Source organism: Sinocyclocheilus anshuiensis, unplaced genomic scaffold (assembly GCF_001515605.1).
Source record: "Sinocyclocheilus anshuiensis isolate Anshui unplaced genomic scaffold, SAMN03320099.WGS_v1.1 scaffold1002, whole genome shotgun sequence".
NCBI classification, from domain to species: Eukaryota; Metazoa; Chordata; class Actinopteri; order Cypriniformes; family Cyprinidae; genus Sinocyclocheilus; species Sinocyclocheilus anshuiensis.
Window position 1 is genome coordinate 379,698 of NW_015536514.1, and position 17,149 is coordinate 396,846.

At 33.4% G+C, this 17,149-nt stretch overlaps 2 protein-coding genes across 4 annotated transcripts in view; one reads left to right on the forward strand and one right to left on the reverse strand.

Annotated features, from left to right (window-relative positions):
- LOC107692305 (TRAF3-interacting protein 1-like) overlaps positions 1-8,982 on the reverse strand; it is a 30,988-nt gene extending 22,006 nt beyond the window's left edge. For both annotated transcript variants that reach the window (XM_016491293.1, XM_016491299.1), the window contains exons 1-3: positions 8,720-8,982; positions 6,677-6,745; positions 1,871-2,032 (exon numbers count right to left, since the gene is read on the reverse strand). In XM_016491293.1, coding sequence (XP_016346779.1) covers positions 1,871-2,032; positions 6,677-6,745; positions 8,720-8,842 — 354 coding nt within the window. In that variant the 5' untranslated portion in view covers positions 8,843-8,982. The remainder of the gene's footprint in view (positions 1-1,870; positions 2,033-6,676; positions 6,746-8,719) is intronic.
- Positions 8,983-10,543: 1,561 nt separating this feature from the next.
- On the forward strand, positions 10,544-14,267 carry LOC107692342 (anterior gradient protein 3-like). 2 transcript variants are annotated; one of them, XM_016491339.1, is made up of 8 exons: positions 10,544-10,587; positions 11,199-11,319; positions 11,420-11,483; positions 11,566-11,618; positions 12,167-12,243; positions 12,365-12,428; positions 13,791-13,874; positions 14,104-14,267. In XM_016491339.1, exons 2-8 carry the CDS (start codon positions 11,223-11,225, stop codon positions 14,169-14,171), a joined length of 507 nt encoding a protein of 168 aa, XP_016346825.1. In that variant the 5' UTR covers positions 10,544-10,587; positions 11,199-11,222; the 3' UTR covers positions 14,172-14,267. The 2 variants fall into 2 exon arrangements, with proteins under 2 accessions (XP_016346825.1, XP_016346816.1); XM_016491330.1 differs by having other exon boundaries at positions 10,546-10,591; positions 11,200-11,319.
- Positions 14,268-17,149: the final 2,882 nt, after the last annotated feature.

The window sequence follows — 17,149 nt, forward strand, 5'->3', positions numbered from 1 at the left end:
AACTGCTTCTGTTTCACACAAATGCTGGCACAGACGTGCATGTTCGGCTAGAGTCGCTTTGAACTCGTGCATCTTCGGAAGCGGAGCTGCGCGGAAAGTTACAAAAAATGTCGTGCACACCGCCACGCGAAATGACGTCGCGCGCACTCAAAGCGAACTTGCGGACACGTTGAGTATAAATCAGCCTTGAGCGTGTGTGCATTAGATATAGTGAAGACAGCACGTTAGTCTAGAACTCTTCTAATTTTTTTTTTTTTTTATCGTAGAGAGTGTGTTAATTTGTGCAATGATCCTACCAGCAATGTAAATGATTTTTTAAATATATGTAAGTATGTATGTACGTATCGTACCGCGGCCTCTGTATCGTGATACGTATCGTATCGTGACTTTGCTGGTGATACACAGCCCTAGTTTATAATGGGTTTTAATGTTTTTGTCTCGTCGCTCTGGCCGGGACACCGCATCACAGTATGGTAAGGGGCGTAACATTTCCGTCACACGCTTGAGGTATTCGGCCAATCACAATGCACTGGATAGCTGGCCAATCACAGCACACCTCGCTTTTCAGACCGATGAGCTTTGTAAAAATCGATGCGTTTCAGAAAGGCGGGGCATAGAGGAGAAACAATAATGTACAGTATGTAGAAAATAATGTGTTTTTTTAACCTTAAACCGCAGAAACACATTTCATTACACCAAATACACAAAATAATATTCTTTTTAGCAACATCATATGACCCCTTTAAAATCCTCTAGTGTGCAGCCAGCATAACAAACATGTTTGATCGGAGCAGATCGGGAGGTGCAAGATTCGATCGGTGAACGCCTCACATTACCAGATAATCCGCGCCGAACATCGGGACCGATCGAGGTGCTCGACAAGCTTTTTGCTCCGATTCTCGGGAGGGGAAAATCGGGGCTAAATCGGGCTAAAAATCCTGTAGTGTGAGCCAGGCTTAAGTTTTTTTTTTCCATCTAATGTTTATATTTTATTTAATTTCAGCTTCTTTTTTTTCAATTAACAACAATGAATTAAAAAGTTTTAGATAACACAAACAATACTTTTGATGAATGTGTTGATTTACTTTTGCTTATTGGCTCAAGTCAATGGGATTTTTTCCCCCACCCAATTTTATTTTATTGTCCTCCAGGTCTAAAACTAAAAATGAACAGCACCTCCCCTCAACAAAACATACAATGTATGTACAATTTATGTATAATTTATATCCACAGCACAAACTAAATGTAAGGGTTAATTTATTTTAATATTGATTCCAATGCCAAAAAATTGTTCAATATGCTGTTCACAAATGCATAAGAGATTTGAGAGCTGGGGACATGAAAAGATTGTCAGTGAAAAATGACTTTCTGTCTGTTCTTCACAGAAAGCTATCATTTGACTTCTGAAGACTTAGACTTATTGCTTCTGAAGCAATAAAAGGTCAAATGTTTTGCTCAAACTCTCTAAGGTGACAGAGCAGGATTGTCGATTTTCCAGTACCTGGGTCACCCCTATAATCTTTAGCTATCCAGCAACTTTCACCACTGTGGCGCTCTCATGTCTTTTTATCTTGCAACCTATAACATATCCCAATGTGCTGTAGAGCAGCAGCAGAGCTGTCATTCAGCTCAATGTTTCGCACCTGCTCTTTGCCCTGCAGGCATCAGTGGGTTCCCCTGATAACGCTGCTGGCGATGTTCCATCGCTCCTTAACCTTCAGAAAAGCTCAAGGGTGCAATTAAATGAATACGTTTATAAATTACCCCCTGCTTGGACATCATTAGTCTTGAGTCATTCACTAGTTAAATGGCTTTGAGCGAATCCTGCAATACAGTAGTAGCTGAGTGGTCTTTAAATCGCAGGACTGACCTTGTTGAGACAGCACTTAGCAATGACCTGCAGCAGCTCGTTGGTCTTCTCTGGTTCGTGTCCGGCTACGATTCGAGCGGGTTTAGCAGCCAAGGGCTCTCCGCTAACCAGTATCACCACATCGATGGCCTTCTGAAGGAACACTATTTTTGAGTCTTTGTCCTGAAGGGGACATGAAGAGAAAAGAGTAGTTGAAACTGCAATTTACTTTCATTAATGCGATAAAAACATTATTAACTTCTACAAAGCTGAGCATTATTGGGCCAAATAATAATATAATAATAATATAATAAATAATCTTATATATTAACAATTCTATACATTTGAAAAGATACAGGAAATACACTAATTTTTAAAAGAAAATCTTTAGGGTTAGTAAGATTTTTTTTTAAAGAAATAAATACTTTTATGCGGCATGAATGCATTAAACTGACCATTAAAGCTGAACATAAAACTGAACATTAAAGTGACAATAAAAGAGATTTGTAATGTTACAAATACTAAATATTTCTACTTCAAATAAATGCTGTTCTTTTGAACTTTCTATTAACAAAATAATCCTGAAGAAAATGTATCAAGTTTCCACAAAAATATTAAGCAGCCCAATTGCTGATAAAAATAAGAAATGTTTTATGATCAGTGATCACCAAATTAGCATCAGAATGAATTCTGAAGGATCATATGACACTGAAGACTAAAGTAATGGCTGCTGAAAATTGAGCTTTGCCATCACAGCAATAAACTACATTTGAAATATATTAAAATAGAAAACATTGTAATAATATTTCACAGTATTACTGTTTTGCTGTATTTTTCATCAAATGAATACAGCCTTGGTGAGCAGAAGAGATTTCTTTCAAAAACATTTTTTAAAAAATCTTACAGACCCCAAACTTTCTGTACCAAGCTTTTTTTTTTTTTTTTTTGAGGCTCCAATCATCAATGCAGACTGTGATGTTGCATTTGCATACATTTGTAAAAGATTTAACAAATAGAATAGAACAATAACACACTTTAAAGTAACAACTGAAAAATCAAGATGATCTGTAACTTTATCTATTTATGTAAATCATTTGTGGTGTCTGTCTCATTCTGTAAATACTTTATAAAACGTGTGTCACTTGGACATGTTTAGAACTTTCCGACAGAATATCAGTATCAGATTTCCTGACTAAATGTTGCATAAACATGTTAAGTCAAGAAAATAATGTTTTTCTAATAAGAATTAAACTAAAAGAACAGAAGAAGCTTCATCATTTTGGTCACCACCAAATGTTTTTTTATTTTGGTATAGCCGAGTTATTTTAGGTTTAGGCTTAATTGCACTCTACACAAAGAACCTAAAGTTATCCTGATGCTTTGAAGACAACAGTAGATACATCATAACCAGCAGCTTGATGATGTGTCCACTCCATTAAACCCTCTTTTTCTGTATTTCTGCTTTGCTGGTTATGATAAATTGCAACTGTCCATATTGTCATTTAATGCTTTCATACTTCATGAGGTTCCTAATGAGGTCCCAGCGGCAGTACAACCTGTATGCTGATGTGATCTGTTATGATTTTACACACTCAGCAGTGTTTAATATCCAACTACTGGCTACACAATATCCATGTGATAGGAATGTTTCATAAAGCTAATCACTAAAATCAGGCGTATTTTAAGAAAACATGTCACATACATTGCAACACAAAATTTAAAAAATCTATTTGCATTAAATTAAGCTCATTTTAGGATGATTAAGATGCATTCATGACTTCATGCATTATGACAATTAAGTAAATTTTACAGTAAAAACAATAATATTGTGAAATATTATTACAATTTAATATATAGTTCAATATATTTGAAAACATTATTTATTCCTGTGACAGCTAAATTACATTCTCAGCATCATTACTCCAGTCTTCAGTGTCTCGTGATCCTTCAGAAATCATTCTAACATGCAAATTTGATGAAAACATATTCATGTCACATGCATTTCAACACAAAAAAAGAAAGAGATTTTGCATAAATTGAAGCACATTTTAGGGCCATTAAGATTGTATGCCTTATGACATTAAAGCAAGTTTTCCCTCTATACTTTCTTAAGCATAATGGGTCCAGACACTGAACAGTTTGAGCATTTAATTCCCATTAATCTCAATGGTGAAATTCCTTAATGCTATACAATGTAATTCACAATTATTTTTTATTTTAAATCAGCATAAATTATACATTTATATACAACTATATAATATAATTATTATGATTGTTAAAAAATAGGTGTATTTTCTATGTAATTTTTGGTATCAAAATACTTCCCTCTGTCCCAGTTATCATGTAAAGACAGCTATACGTAAGCTATCTGTAGATAGATTCCCCTGAAAGTGTTCAAACTGTGGTGCTATCAAAACATTATAATGTCATGGTATACCGTCAGGCCGTCCTGTTTCGCACAGGTGTGGGGAGGTCATTTATTATGCATGCTGGGACATCAAAGGCCAGAGCTCTTTCAGACTGCCCCACGTTTGGAGAAGGATCAGACATGAACTCCTCACTTTGCACAGAGTGCTGTGGTGAGCTAGTAACCTGCATCTCTTACAGGGTCACTGATACTGATCCAAGTAAAGCTAGTTAAAGGCACGGATCTTTTAACAGGGAGATTTATCACATCTCATGACTCACCACGACGTGGGACTTTGGCACGCTAATTAAATGGAGAGTCGAGTTACACTTGGTTATCTGATCAATGTCAACACCTTAACAGCAAAAAAAAAACACAGCAGAGTGGAAGTCTGAGATATCGTGGCTATAGAATCCAAGAACACTTAATGAGGCAGAAGATCCGGTAGATACAAGAGGTCAACTGTAACATGATGTATCACTGCCAAGAAGGTGGATTAATTGGCAAGGAACATAAAACTGTCATATGATTGTAAGGTAGTACTGTAATAAGCAAGAAATAAGTGTCTAGTTTGCACATTTACATATGCACACATATATAGCCTAAAATTCTTCTTAAAGGTGCACTCAGTAATTTTTCCCCTTGTTAAAATAAGTTTTACACGAATAAATTACAGCTTTGACAAATATGATTCAAGCTTTGACAAAATATGATTATACTGTTAAAACGTTTAGGCTTGTAAGATTTTTTAATGTATGAAGTCTCTGCATTTACTTAAATAAAAATACAGCAAAAACAGTAATACTGTGAAATATGATTACAATTTAATTTATTTTTAAATGTAATTTATTCCTTATAATTAATGTTAAAAGTACAGCCGTGGCCAAAAGTTTTGAGAATGACAAATATGAATTTTCACAAAGTCTGCTGCTACAGTGTTTTTAGATCTTTTTGTCAGATGTTACTATGGTATATTGAAGTATAATTACAAGAATTTCATAACTGTCAAAGGTTTTTATTGACAATTACAATAAGTTTATGCAAAGACCCTTCTTTTTCCAAGGCCTCTACAATTCACCCTGGCATGCTGTCAATCAAGTTCTGGGCCACATCCTGACTGATGGCAGCCTATTCTTGCATAATAAATGCTTGGAATTTGTCAGAATTTGTGGGTTTTTGTTTGTCCACCCGCCTCTTGAGGATTGACCACAAGTTCTCAACGGGATTAAGGTCTGGGGAGTTTCCTGGTCATGGACCCAAAATTTCGATGTTTTGTTCCCCGAGCCACTTAGTTATCACTTTTGCCTTATGGCAAGGTGCTCCAGCATGCTGAAAAAAGCATTGTTCCTTACCAAACTGTTCTTGGATGGTTGGGAGAAGTTGCTCTCAGAGGATGTTTTTGTACCATTCTTTATTCATGGCTGTGTTCTTAGGCAAAATTGTGAGTGAGCCCACTCCCTTGGCTGAGAAGCAACCCCACACATGAATGGTCTCAGGATGCTTTACTGTTGGCATGACACAGGACTGATGGTAGCGCTCACCTTTTCTTCTCCGGACAAGACTTTAGGAGACGGTCCTGGCGCTCGCTGGACTTGGGTGCCCTGAAGCCTTCTTCACAGCAATTGAACCTCTCACCCTTGAAGTTCTTGATGATCCGATAAATGATTGATTTAGGTGCAATCTTACTAGCAGCATTATCCTTGCCTGTGAATCCCTTTTTGTGCAAAGCTATGATAATTTCAACCGGCTCGCAGTTAATCGTTACATCCCTACACCAAATACACGAAATAATGTTCTTTTTTAGCAACATCATATGACCCCTTTAATGAGAGAATCACTTACATGATGTCAGCTGGTCCTTTTGTGGCAAGGCTAAAATGCAGTGGAAATGTTTTTGGGATTAACTTAATTTTCATGGCAAAGAGGGACTCTGCAATTAATTGCAATTCATCTGATCACTCTTCATAACATTCTGGAGTATATGCAAATTGCCATCATAAAAACCGAGGCAGCAGACTTTGGGAAAATTTATATTTGTGTCATTCTCAAAACTTTTGGCCACGGCTGTAGTTTGTATGTTTAATATGTTTGTGGAAACCATGACATGTTTTTTTCTGTGTTCTTTGATGAATTGTTCAAGTTCAAGTTCAAAAAACAAAACAAAACAGCATTTATTTGAAACAGAAATCTTTTGTAACATTATAAACATCTTGACTGTCACTTTTGATCAATTAAATGAATCCTTGATCAATAAAAGTATCAATTTCTTTAAAAAATATCTTACTGACCCCATACTTTTGAACGGTAGTGTATATCAAACATGACCACTGGGATGAAGAAGAGCCAGCCAAAAATAACTTACAAAAACTGTGCACCTGAACATTCCTCTAAAAGTTGACAATTTTTTATTGGTAACTTACCTTCACATTATCTGACTTCATATCTGCTTCTCCATAAAGTCCTTTCATAAAGCCTGTGGTACGTATTACCTAAAAAATGGGAAAACAAGATTTTGCAGCCAAATTTTTAATCCAAAAATATAAAGACTGCCTTGTTGTCCACGGCCTTCTAAGAGCATTTAAACTGAAATAGAACCTCATAAGTGATTGATTTGGAACACGCTACGTAGGCAGCAACTCAAAGCACTACAAAGTTATCATCACTTTTGTAAACTGTTCACATTAATGACAACATATAATGATGGAGAAATAATTGACAAAATATTTAGGATGAAAACAAAACGTGATTTAACTAGGCCTGTCGCAATAATCAATATATCGACTTATCGCGCAATATATGTACATGACCTCAATAATTTTTCGTGACGCAATATATCGCCCATTTATTTACTTAAAAATTAATGTCATGTTTTGTACATTCCACTTGCGCCGGTGTGTTTTGCAGCTTCTCGTACATAACGTGGTGTAGTCATGAGGTGCTAGTTCAAATGTAAAAAATGCTTCTACAAGCAAAGTTTCATCTGCAGATATGATCTTGTTTAAGGATCTGTGCCTTTGTGCATACGGACATCTGACTGCTGAGTAGTGATTCTGTTTTTCAGCAATAGTGTGCACCCTTCATTTACAGAGAAAAGAAGGTCAGGGAAAAATCTGTAGATGAAAGAATCTCCATACAAGTTCTTTGTGCATTTTTCTTTTTTTCTACTTGTTACTCTGCACTTTTTGTTAGAAAATGTTTATTTACTATTTATTCAAGTTTTTTAAGGTTTCTAATATTTTGATACCTAATTTCCATGATCTAAATATTCTTAAGAATTAAAAGTTTGTTGTCATTTGAAAGTGTGTAGGCCTTCTTGCATTATTATGCTGTTACATTATGATTATATATTCAGTGGCATAAAATGGTCTTTAAAATGACAATAATATCGCTTATCGCAATTATTTCTGGGGCAATATATCGCACAACAAAAATGTGTTATCGTGACAGGCCTAGATTTAACACAACATTACACTTTGACAAGCATAACTCAAGAGGTGTATAGAGTATGCATACAGTGGACTGACGGTCTAGCTAATCTTAGCTGAGCTTACAAACCTTGGGCCTATCCCTGGACACAATCACACCCACATATCCTTAACTGTCCTCTTCCTTTACCTAATACGGTCTATAACCAACTCACCTGTACGACCAAAGGTTTGGACACACCTGACAGAATTGATGTTTCTGATGATCTTAACACCTTGGCTTTTGATTAAATACTAGAAATTAATTTTGGCATATATAAATTGTGTATGTATATGAATTTCTGCATAAAATGGCATTAGTGGCATATAAATGGCATTAGATAAACAAACAAAAATAAATAAATGAAATTAAATTATTATTATTAATCATTATCATTGCATTTCTATTTTAATTTGTATAGTGTGTGGTATTTAACAGTGTGAAATTTTTAAAAATGAACAATACTAGTGATACTAGTGTTTGTTGGCAACTGTTGTCGTTTATTCAGGGAATATACTCCTAATTACAAAATCAACAGCACAAAAAATTGCCAATATTTTTTTTTTTTCTATTTTCTGCCATTAGATTGAGATTGTAGCCTATATCCCATCATGAATGTCAAAATCATCTACATGAACACCTAGACTGCAAAACCCAGACAGAAGAAAGATGATATTGCTGAAAGTGTTTTAACAGTTATTGTATTAGTATATATATTAGCTTACTAGCCACCATCAAAACACCAACATCTAAACCCTGAAACTAAAGCAAAGCTCTAGCCATTCAAATACTACAGCTAATATGAGATATTTACCCATCAGGCAAACATATATTGAGATTTATCTGTCATATTTTGAAGACTATGCGCCGGCTACATTAGCAGGCTAGCGTTTTTGAGATCTATAAACTGGATTTAAAGCGTGTAAAGGTAAATATGTAGACGGTGAACGAAATAAAACAGCACTTATGTCATAAGAATAATGTTTTAAGTAACTCACCTCACTGAAGATATCGTGCAGGTATCGAAACGGCGGTTTGCTGAGCAGCTTTTCTGTCAGAGGAGGCTTTTTGATCACTTTTCCCAGAGTCTCCTGGGTCTTTTTGGCTACAGATTCGTTCATGGCAACAAACTGAAACGGTATTTGGTGTAAAAGATGTTTCTTTAATAATTAATCGCCGTTACTGTTCTGCTAGCAGCAGATTTCCGCTCGCTAAACTCTGCTGTTGCCCTGGCGATAGCTTTCTATCCCACAATCCTCCGCTGTGCGGATTCTGCGCTTGCGCGGAACCTAGGCGCTCGTCAAGGGCTACAGGTGTCCATGACAACAACAAACAACAGTAGAACACTGTAGCTGTCCAAACTTATGTCAGATCTTCATGTTCCAGACCAACTGGAACAAACATCTTTTTTACCTGCACAGACCGACCGGATGAAACAAAGAAACAAATACATTATAATTAAAAAACCAAAAGATACAGATTAGATTACAGAATCCAGATATTATTTTTTAACTAATATATTCATAAATATTTGCTTATTTATGCATTAGTTAATAATAACAATATTGAAAGTTATAATTTTAATAGTAAATGTACAAAAAAATGAACCAAAACAAAATTAAATGAAAAAAATATATAATTTTATAATTCTAAAAATAAAACTTTGTAAAAAATAACTAAATAATTAATTTAAATTAATTAAAAATATATATATATATTTTTTAAAATTAATTATTTTTTATTTAAATTAATTTAATAAGACGCAAATACTCAATATAACAAATAACTAAAATATAAAAAGAAATACAGATTAGATTACAGAATCCAGATAATATTATTTTTAACTAATGTACTCATATTTGTTTTGTATGCCTTAGTTAATATTAACAATATAGAAAGGTTATCATTTTAATAGTAAATGTACAAAAAAGTAACCAAAACAAATAGAAATAAATGAATTAATTAATTAATCAATCAATCAATTAATTAAACACTTTGTAAAAATAAATAAATAAGGAAAGAGATTTAAATAAATAAGATTTAAATTAATCAGTTACTTTATAAAGAAGCAAATACATGATATAACAAATAACGAAAATATAAAGATATACAGATTAGATTAAAGAATGCATTATATTATTTTGAAATAATTATTAATGAATACATTAGTTAAAAATGACAATATGAAAAGATAATAATAATAATAATAATAATAATAATTTTAAAATAAAACAAATTGTAAAAATAATAAACAAATAAATAAATAAATAAAACAAAACACTTTTCTGATTTGTAATTGTAATTTGCTCACATAGGCAACTGATGGCCAAAAGAGAGTTTTAGGGGGTCTATAGACATGTTTAGAGAAAAATTATAAAATAGATAAATAACTAAATAAAACAGATTCAAACAAACAAACAAAGATACTTGTCTCAGCTAGCAAGTCTTTAGATACTGAGATCAATACTTTTAAAACTGATAGCACTGGGCCTCCAATATTAATAACCTCAAATCACAAAAATACAGATAGAGGTTAATGAATAAGTATACAGCACTCCACCTAAAACTGACATGTTGCTGAGGTTGTTGCATAACTGTGTGCATATGTGATTTCAAAGCTCACTCCTGGAAGAGTAAAACAACATGTGGCAATGAATATTTTCTATAATGAAATGACTTAAGAAACCACAGAGATCTTCAGATGAAAAAATCTGTTTATACTATACAGTAGATGTCCATTGAGGTTCTGGGATTGGCTAAAACCTGTTTGGGAGGTTACACATACTATAAAAATGCCTGACATACAACGTAATAGTTGCTGGCGACTTAGAGAGAGGGACAGTAAATCTGGTTCACCTGTTTCACTCCCGGTAGGCTCTCTTTTACTTGCTATTTTCGTCATTTCTTGGAATTATTTAAGAATTGATCTGAATCTGAATTTATTATCCATATATAAAGGCTGGTTGGTTTGTTTGGTTGCACTGAGAACTTAGTTTCACATCACTCTCATTTGACATGCTTGAGTTTCTTTTGCATTTCATTCCAAACTTGCCAGCATGAAAAGTATGTTGTTTTAGAGACTGCAGAATAACTGTAGTTATTATTAGAATATCAAATAAAAACTTTACTTTCAGTTTGTAATTGCATTTTATTCAGGACAAGGCATGTGTACATTATTTGTATGTAAAATTACTGATCGTACTTCTCATAAGTTAAATAAGTTAAGTTATGTAAGTTAAATGATAAAACTGTTAAGTTTCTCAAATTAAAATGCCCTGTAATAGTCAGGTGAACATTTGTCACTCGTTGCTGTCAGAACAAAGTTTCACAAGCACGTTTGTCCAGTTTAACAGCTCCTGTCATCTATTTAACAGAATGTCATGCAATGTCAGTAGGTGGACCCAACCTTAAAAACAGAGAATAAAACAGAGCATTAGTCACGTCTGACTTCCCTTTTTATCCTCTCTTTTTTTCTCAGGACACATAACACATACTATAATCATGCAGCACTGGATAATCTGCGTATTACTTTTGTTTCTTGTGTTCTGTGATGTCTCTACTCAAAGGAAAAAAAAGACAATCCAAACTCTATCAAGAGGTATCAGTGAATTGCATACGCATAAACAGACCCAAATAAGTCCATTTTGATCTTATGCAATGGAAAATTGATCACTGAAAAATGTCTACATTTCTTTCAGGTTGGGGCGATGACATTACCTGGGTTCAGACATATGAAGAAGGACTGTCTAAAGCGGTTGACAGGTACCTTAAGGTGCAATCACATTAAATGCCATTCTCACTTGTGTGTTATGTGATCAGATTTTCAATATCTGTTTTATCATAGTAAGAAGCCCCTGATGATCATTCATCATTTGGAGGATTGTCCGCACAGTAAAGGTTTGCATCTTTTGCATTCTGCATCACGATCTGTAATGAAAAATAAAAAAATGTATAGATGAATTATTTGTGTCATTGATCCAAGTTAGAGTGTTTAAATAAATAGTTCACCCAAAAGTAACAGGTTCAAACCCGTATAGTAAAGTAACAGGTGCACTGTTCCTTTAAATCAGGGGTTTTCAATCTTTTCGATGCCATTGATCCCCGAAATCATAATCCATCACATTTTAAAAGGAAACTATATATTTTCTTGTAAAAAACAAACAAACAAATAAACGAAGATTAAATGATTAAATGTAAATATATTTATTTATTTAAATATTATTTAGAAAATATTCAGTTTAGTCAATTATAATCAATTTTTCATTAATTTTAATCAATTTATTAATTTTTTATTTATTTTTACATTTTCTACAATGTTTTTCAAACCCCAGTTTTAAATCACAATCCGAAAGTAACGGTGTTTGATTTGAATTGCATGTTTGCATAAAATGCTATTGCATGCCAATGTATTAATCTCTTTCTGTGCTCTCTTTGCTTTCTTTTAGCTCTGAAAAAGGCTTTTGTTGAACATCAAACTATTCAAAGGCTGGCCAAATCAGATTTCATCATGCTCAATTTAGTGGTACAATTATTATTATTATATAAAAGTACAAATATTGTCAAATATTCAGCAGACATTGAAGTGAGAAATGCATCTGAAACTGCAAGAACAAGCTAATGAATCCTGTGATTGTGATTTTCAGCATGAGACCACCGATACTAACTTGGCCCCTGATGGCTTCTATGTCCCCAGGATCTTGTTTGTTGGTGAGTTTTCACATATTTCCTGTTAAACAGTTCAATGTAATGATTTACCAAGTTGGGATTAACAGATAATATTGCATAATCGGAACTCTGTAATTAATGGGTTTTCAATAGCAGAAGCAATAAATATTGTGGTGTCATTAGGAAAGTAAGCAAAACTTCTGAAGCAAAAATAAAAGTTTGAAATAATTCAGATTTTTATTGATTTTGAAGGAAGACTATAATGCTTACCAAAGCTGCATTTATTTGATGCATATATTTTACTATTGCAAAATAGTATTACAATTTAAAATAGCTGTCTTTTATAATAAATCATTTTAAAATGTAATTTATTTCTATGATGGCAAAATTGAATCTTCAACCATTACTCCAGTCTTTGGTGTCAAATGAAAGAAATTAATGTCTTTTATTTAACTAGGACACGTTTAATTAAAAAGACATTTATAATGTTGGAAAAGATTTGGTTACACTTTATAATAAGGTTCCATTTGTAAACTATATTTAATGCATTAGCTAACATTAACTAACAATGAGCAATACATTGTTACAGGAGTATTTATTCATCTTTGTTAACGTTAGTTAAAAAAATATAACTGTTCATTGTTAGCTTATGTTGTATCATGAATAGATACAATGTTTAAATACATTTAAATATGTATTAGTAAATGTTGGAATCAACATTAACAAAGATTAATAAATGCTTTAGAAGTATTTTTCATTGTTAGTTAATGTTAATGAATGTAGTTAACTAATGTTAACAAATGAAACCTAATTGTAACGTGCTACCGATTTTTATTTATAATAAATGCATAAGTTTATATTCATCAAAGAATCCTGAAAAAAATGCATCATGGTGTAAACAAAAAATATTAAGGATTCAGCATTGGTTAGAATGATTTCTGAAGCATCATGTGACTAAAAACTGGAGTAATGTCTGCTGAAAATTCAGCTTTGCATCACAGGAATAAATTACATTTGAAAACATATTCAAAACAGAAAAGAGTTCTTTTTAACTGTAATAATATTTCACAATTTTACTGTTTTTACTATTTTTGATCAAATAAATGCAGCCTTGGTGTGCATAAGAGACTTCTTTCAAAATCAATAAACAAATCTTAATTATGCCAAACTTTTGACATTGTAACTATTATATTATATTATGTTATGTTATGTTGTTATGTTATGTTATGGTATATTATTATATCTAATGTTTACACTTTAAAGTATTTACATATCATATTAGTAGGCCTCTTTGTTGCACTGCCTTTAAAATCTGGTAGCCTTGGTTTCATATTCTCTATGTAAAATATCATTTGAATTATTTTTGGGTTTTCGTGAGATTCACTCTTCTCCTCTTCCACCCAGATCCGTCACTAACTGTGCGAGCTGACATTGCTGGAAAATACGCCAACCGAATGTACACGTACGAGTCGAGCGACACAGACTTCTGTGAGTGTCTTTCTGTCTAATGAGCTCCGCTGAGAGGCTCCAGCTCTATATTGTCAGACTCAAGCTCTTTCTGACTCCCAGCAGAACCCAGCTGTTCATTTGTTTATTCACACTCAACACATTCACTGCTTTATATGCATGTCAATGTGCTAATGTTGAAAATGAATATTTGATTTACTACGGTCATTAGTTAGTCATGTCCCTTGCCTATATCTTTCTTTGTTCGCAGTGGCAGAGAACATGATGAAAGCCAAGATCCTGCTCAAGGATGAACACGAGGATCATGATGATCTGTGATGGATAGATGACAGCTTACCCTCTTTCAAGACTTGTACACAATATACAGGTTTCTTTGTGCAACTAACAATATTTAACTTTGAATAAAGTCTGTTAGTTGTAGTAATGTTTCTGTGTGCATTCCTTTAACAGCAAGAAATAGTGCAAAGCTATGAAACAGTCAGGGTTTATTTTGCCTCTGGCTTCACTTGACCTTTAGGCAACATCAGTTAAAACGAAGTGATCTACTTGACTAAGATCAGCAGGAATAAACAGTTTCTTGAATTACTAAGTCCATTAACTAGTATGCAAGGCAAATCCATCCTCCACCATACAAGGATTAAGAGGCATGACTTGTCTATGATTTGTAAAAAGGATCAAGGAAGCAAAATAAGAATCAAATGTGTGAGTCGCAATGAGGAAGATTGCAAAGATCTTCCATTATGCAGTGACACAGAGTACACACTAGATGGCAGAACACACTGAGTACAGAAGCCAATTTCATAACCATCAATTAATGAATGCTCTAAATGAGCATAAGATCCAAGTAAATTACAAGTATACTATATCAATTTATGAACTAATTTATTCATTAATATTAACACATTCATTAAAAGGTAGACTTCAGCAGATAAATATTAAATGACTGCCAAACATACAGATTTTGTAATGTCCAATTCTGCAAGTAAACATATGAGTTATACAGTTTTTCTCAGTCGTTATGGTGCATTTCTCAAATCAGAAATGAAATTCTCAAAACTACTTGTTCAACCTCCACATCATCTAGTCATTTGTACACATCATAAAAGCAGTTTCTCATTCTTTTGAACAAGTTGCGATTGCTTTGGTACATTCATGCAATTGATTATGTACATTTATCTTCGGTTTGCTACATTATCAGTTGCTAATGTAATTTTGCTCAAAATGTATTATATAGTTTTCTGTGCAATAGTCTTACCCCTCAAAACATCTAGTCTTTAGTTCATCGTATAAGTCAGTAAATGCAAAATGGTTCATCTAGTTGTCATAAACTGTCAAGCACATTTCTTACACATTATTATTAGACTTTTTGTAAATTTGGCATGAATTGTGCAAGTGAATCTTGATTTTCACTAATGAAGAGAATGTAGATCAGCTAATGATAAACCATTTCTCTGAAATACCTCAAAGGTGCATCTCATGAATCTTCAGTTGGAAAGCATATAATGTATAGACAGAGGACAACACAAGAGTTACACATTCTGACAATGGACTTTCTAATTTTTTTTATTTTCATCTTTGTGCCCATATTTCTTTTTCCTTTTCTATATCACAATGACACTGTAATGTGTGTGTGTTTTATTTTTTTTTGGTCAGACCACTAGTAAAAGTGTAACTGGGAATTCTATCGTTCCAGCAAGCAGTTGTGACATTTGCACTCACGGTTTAGAGAATGTTAAGATTGTTTCGGAAAAATGTGCCAAAGCAATTGAGAAAAACTGTAAGTAATACTAACAAAGTGCACTGTTATATTGACAACATGACTAAGCATTTTGACTATCTTGTTTGTGAACAATGGCACAAGTACTTTTCATTCTGATGGCACTGATATGTTCATTGACATAAATACTTACTTTTGAGAGATGAACTAAAGATTTTGAGTACGTTACAGGCTTTTGCAGGTAATCAATCCATTGTGTGGAGCTGTTTGTACGAATTGTTTTGAAAAATGCACATACTTTTTTGCAAATATTAAGGATGATTTGAGAAATGCTCCAAAGCGACTGAAAAAAAAAAGCTTTTGGATGGACCAAAATGAACTGCAAAAGTGATGCACAAAACTGCAATTGCTGTGATTTCAGCTGCCTTATTTCTGGAACTATTTTTTCCTAAACCAACTAGCAAACACATTACAACCACTGATTTAACGCAAGCAAGCAAATAAATAAATAAAATTAAAATGACAGACAGACAAACAGACGGACGGACGGATGGATGGATAGTTATACATTATTACAAAAATTGCAATTGCTGTGCTAAATAATATAAAATAAATAGACAAAGGTTCTTTTAATGATTGAAGGAACTCATACCATGAAGCATTATGACTGATGTAACTGAATCATAAATAATGATGCATTAAATCATTATTTCATAAGATACAGCATTTAAAAAGTATTGCCAAAATATTCAAACAAACAGACATATATAAGCTGCTTACAAGAACACTGTTTTGTGGGAGTGGGCAGTCTCTTTTCTGATTCTTGTTTCTCAATTAAACTAGATTTTTAAAAAGAAAAGAAAAATAACATCTTATGGAAGCATATATCATTACTTAACAACCAAAGCTCATGGTAGGTCTGTACAGTTAGTCACTAAATTTCTTTATGGTCAAAATAATTGCAACATTTTCTTTCGGTACTGTTGCTGTCTATTCTTTAGAATAACGCTGCACAAACAAACTGTAGTCAGTTACTGCACATGGGTTATGGTGTCTAAATAGATGTTTCAAAAGTCAAATATCTTGCAATGTTAGACTAAGGTTAGAATATGCATGTAACTATAACTATTTTGTACGGTGGCCCAGTAGTGCACAACACAACGCAATTAAAAAAGGAAACATAAGCTCACAACACAAAGACATTAAGCCACAACACAACGACATTAAGCTCACAACACAACGACATTAAGCTCACAACAGAGCTTAATGTCGTTGTGTTGTGGTTTAATGTCGTTGTGTTGTGAGCTTATTGTCCTTGTGTTGTGAGCTTAATGTCCTTGTGTTGTGAGCTTATGTTTCCTTTTTTAATTGTGTTGTGTTGTGCACTACTGGGCCACCGTAATTTTGGACTACCTTAACTACCTTAAACAGAAGAGCATGGTGTTAAAAACACCAAGATCTGCAAAAAGCATCTGTCAAATGCATTAATGCATTGCAGTAAGTCTGCATGAGGTTTTGCTAAAGAGGTGGGCTTGAAGCTCAGAAAACGCTGGGAAAATTTCAACAGGATTTGAAAAAG

What these genes read in the sequence shown, in the direction of transcription:
- LOC107692342 (XM_016491339.1), top strand. Translation starts at nt 11,223, where the DNA reads ATGCAGCACTGGATAATCTGCGTATTACTTTTGTTTCTTGTGTTCTGT. An exon ending in GGATTGTCCGCACAGTAAAG is followed by an intron (nt 11,619 to 12,166) that starts GTTTGCATCTTT and finishes GCTTTCTTTTAG; the next exon opens with CTCTGAAAAAGGCTTTTGTT. An exon ending in TCATCATGCTCAATTTAGTG is followed by an intron (nt 12,244 to 12,364) that starts GTACAATTATTA and finishes TGTGATTTTCAG; the next exon opens with CATGAGACCACCGATACTAA.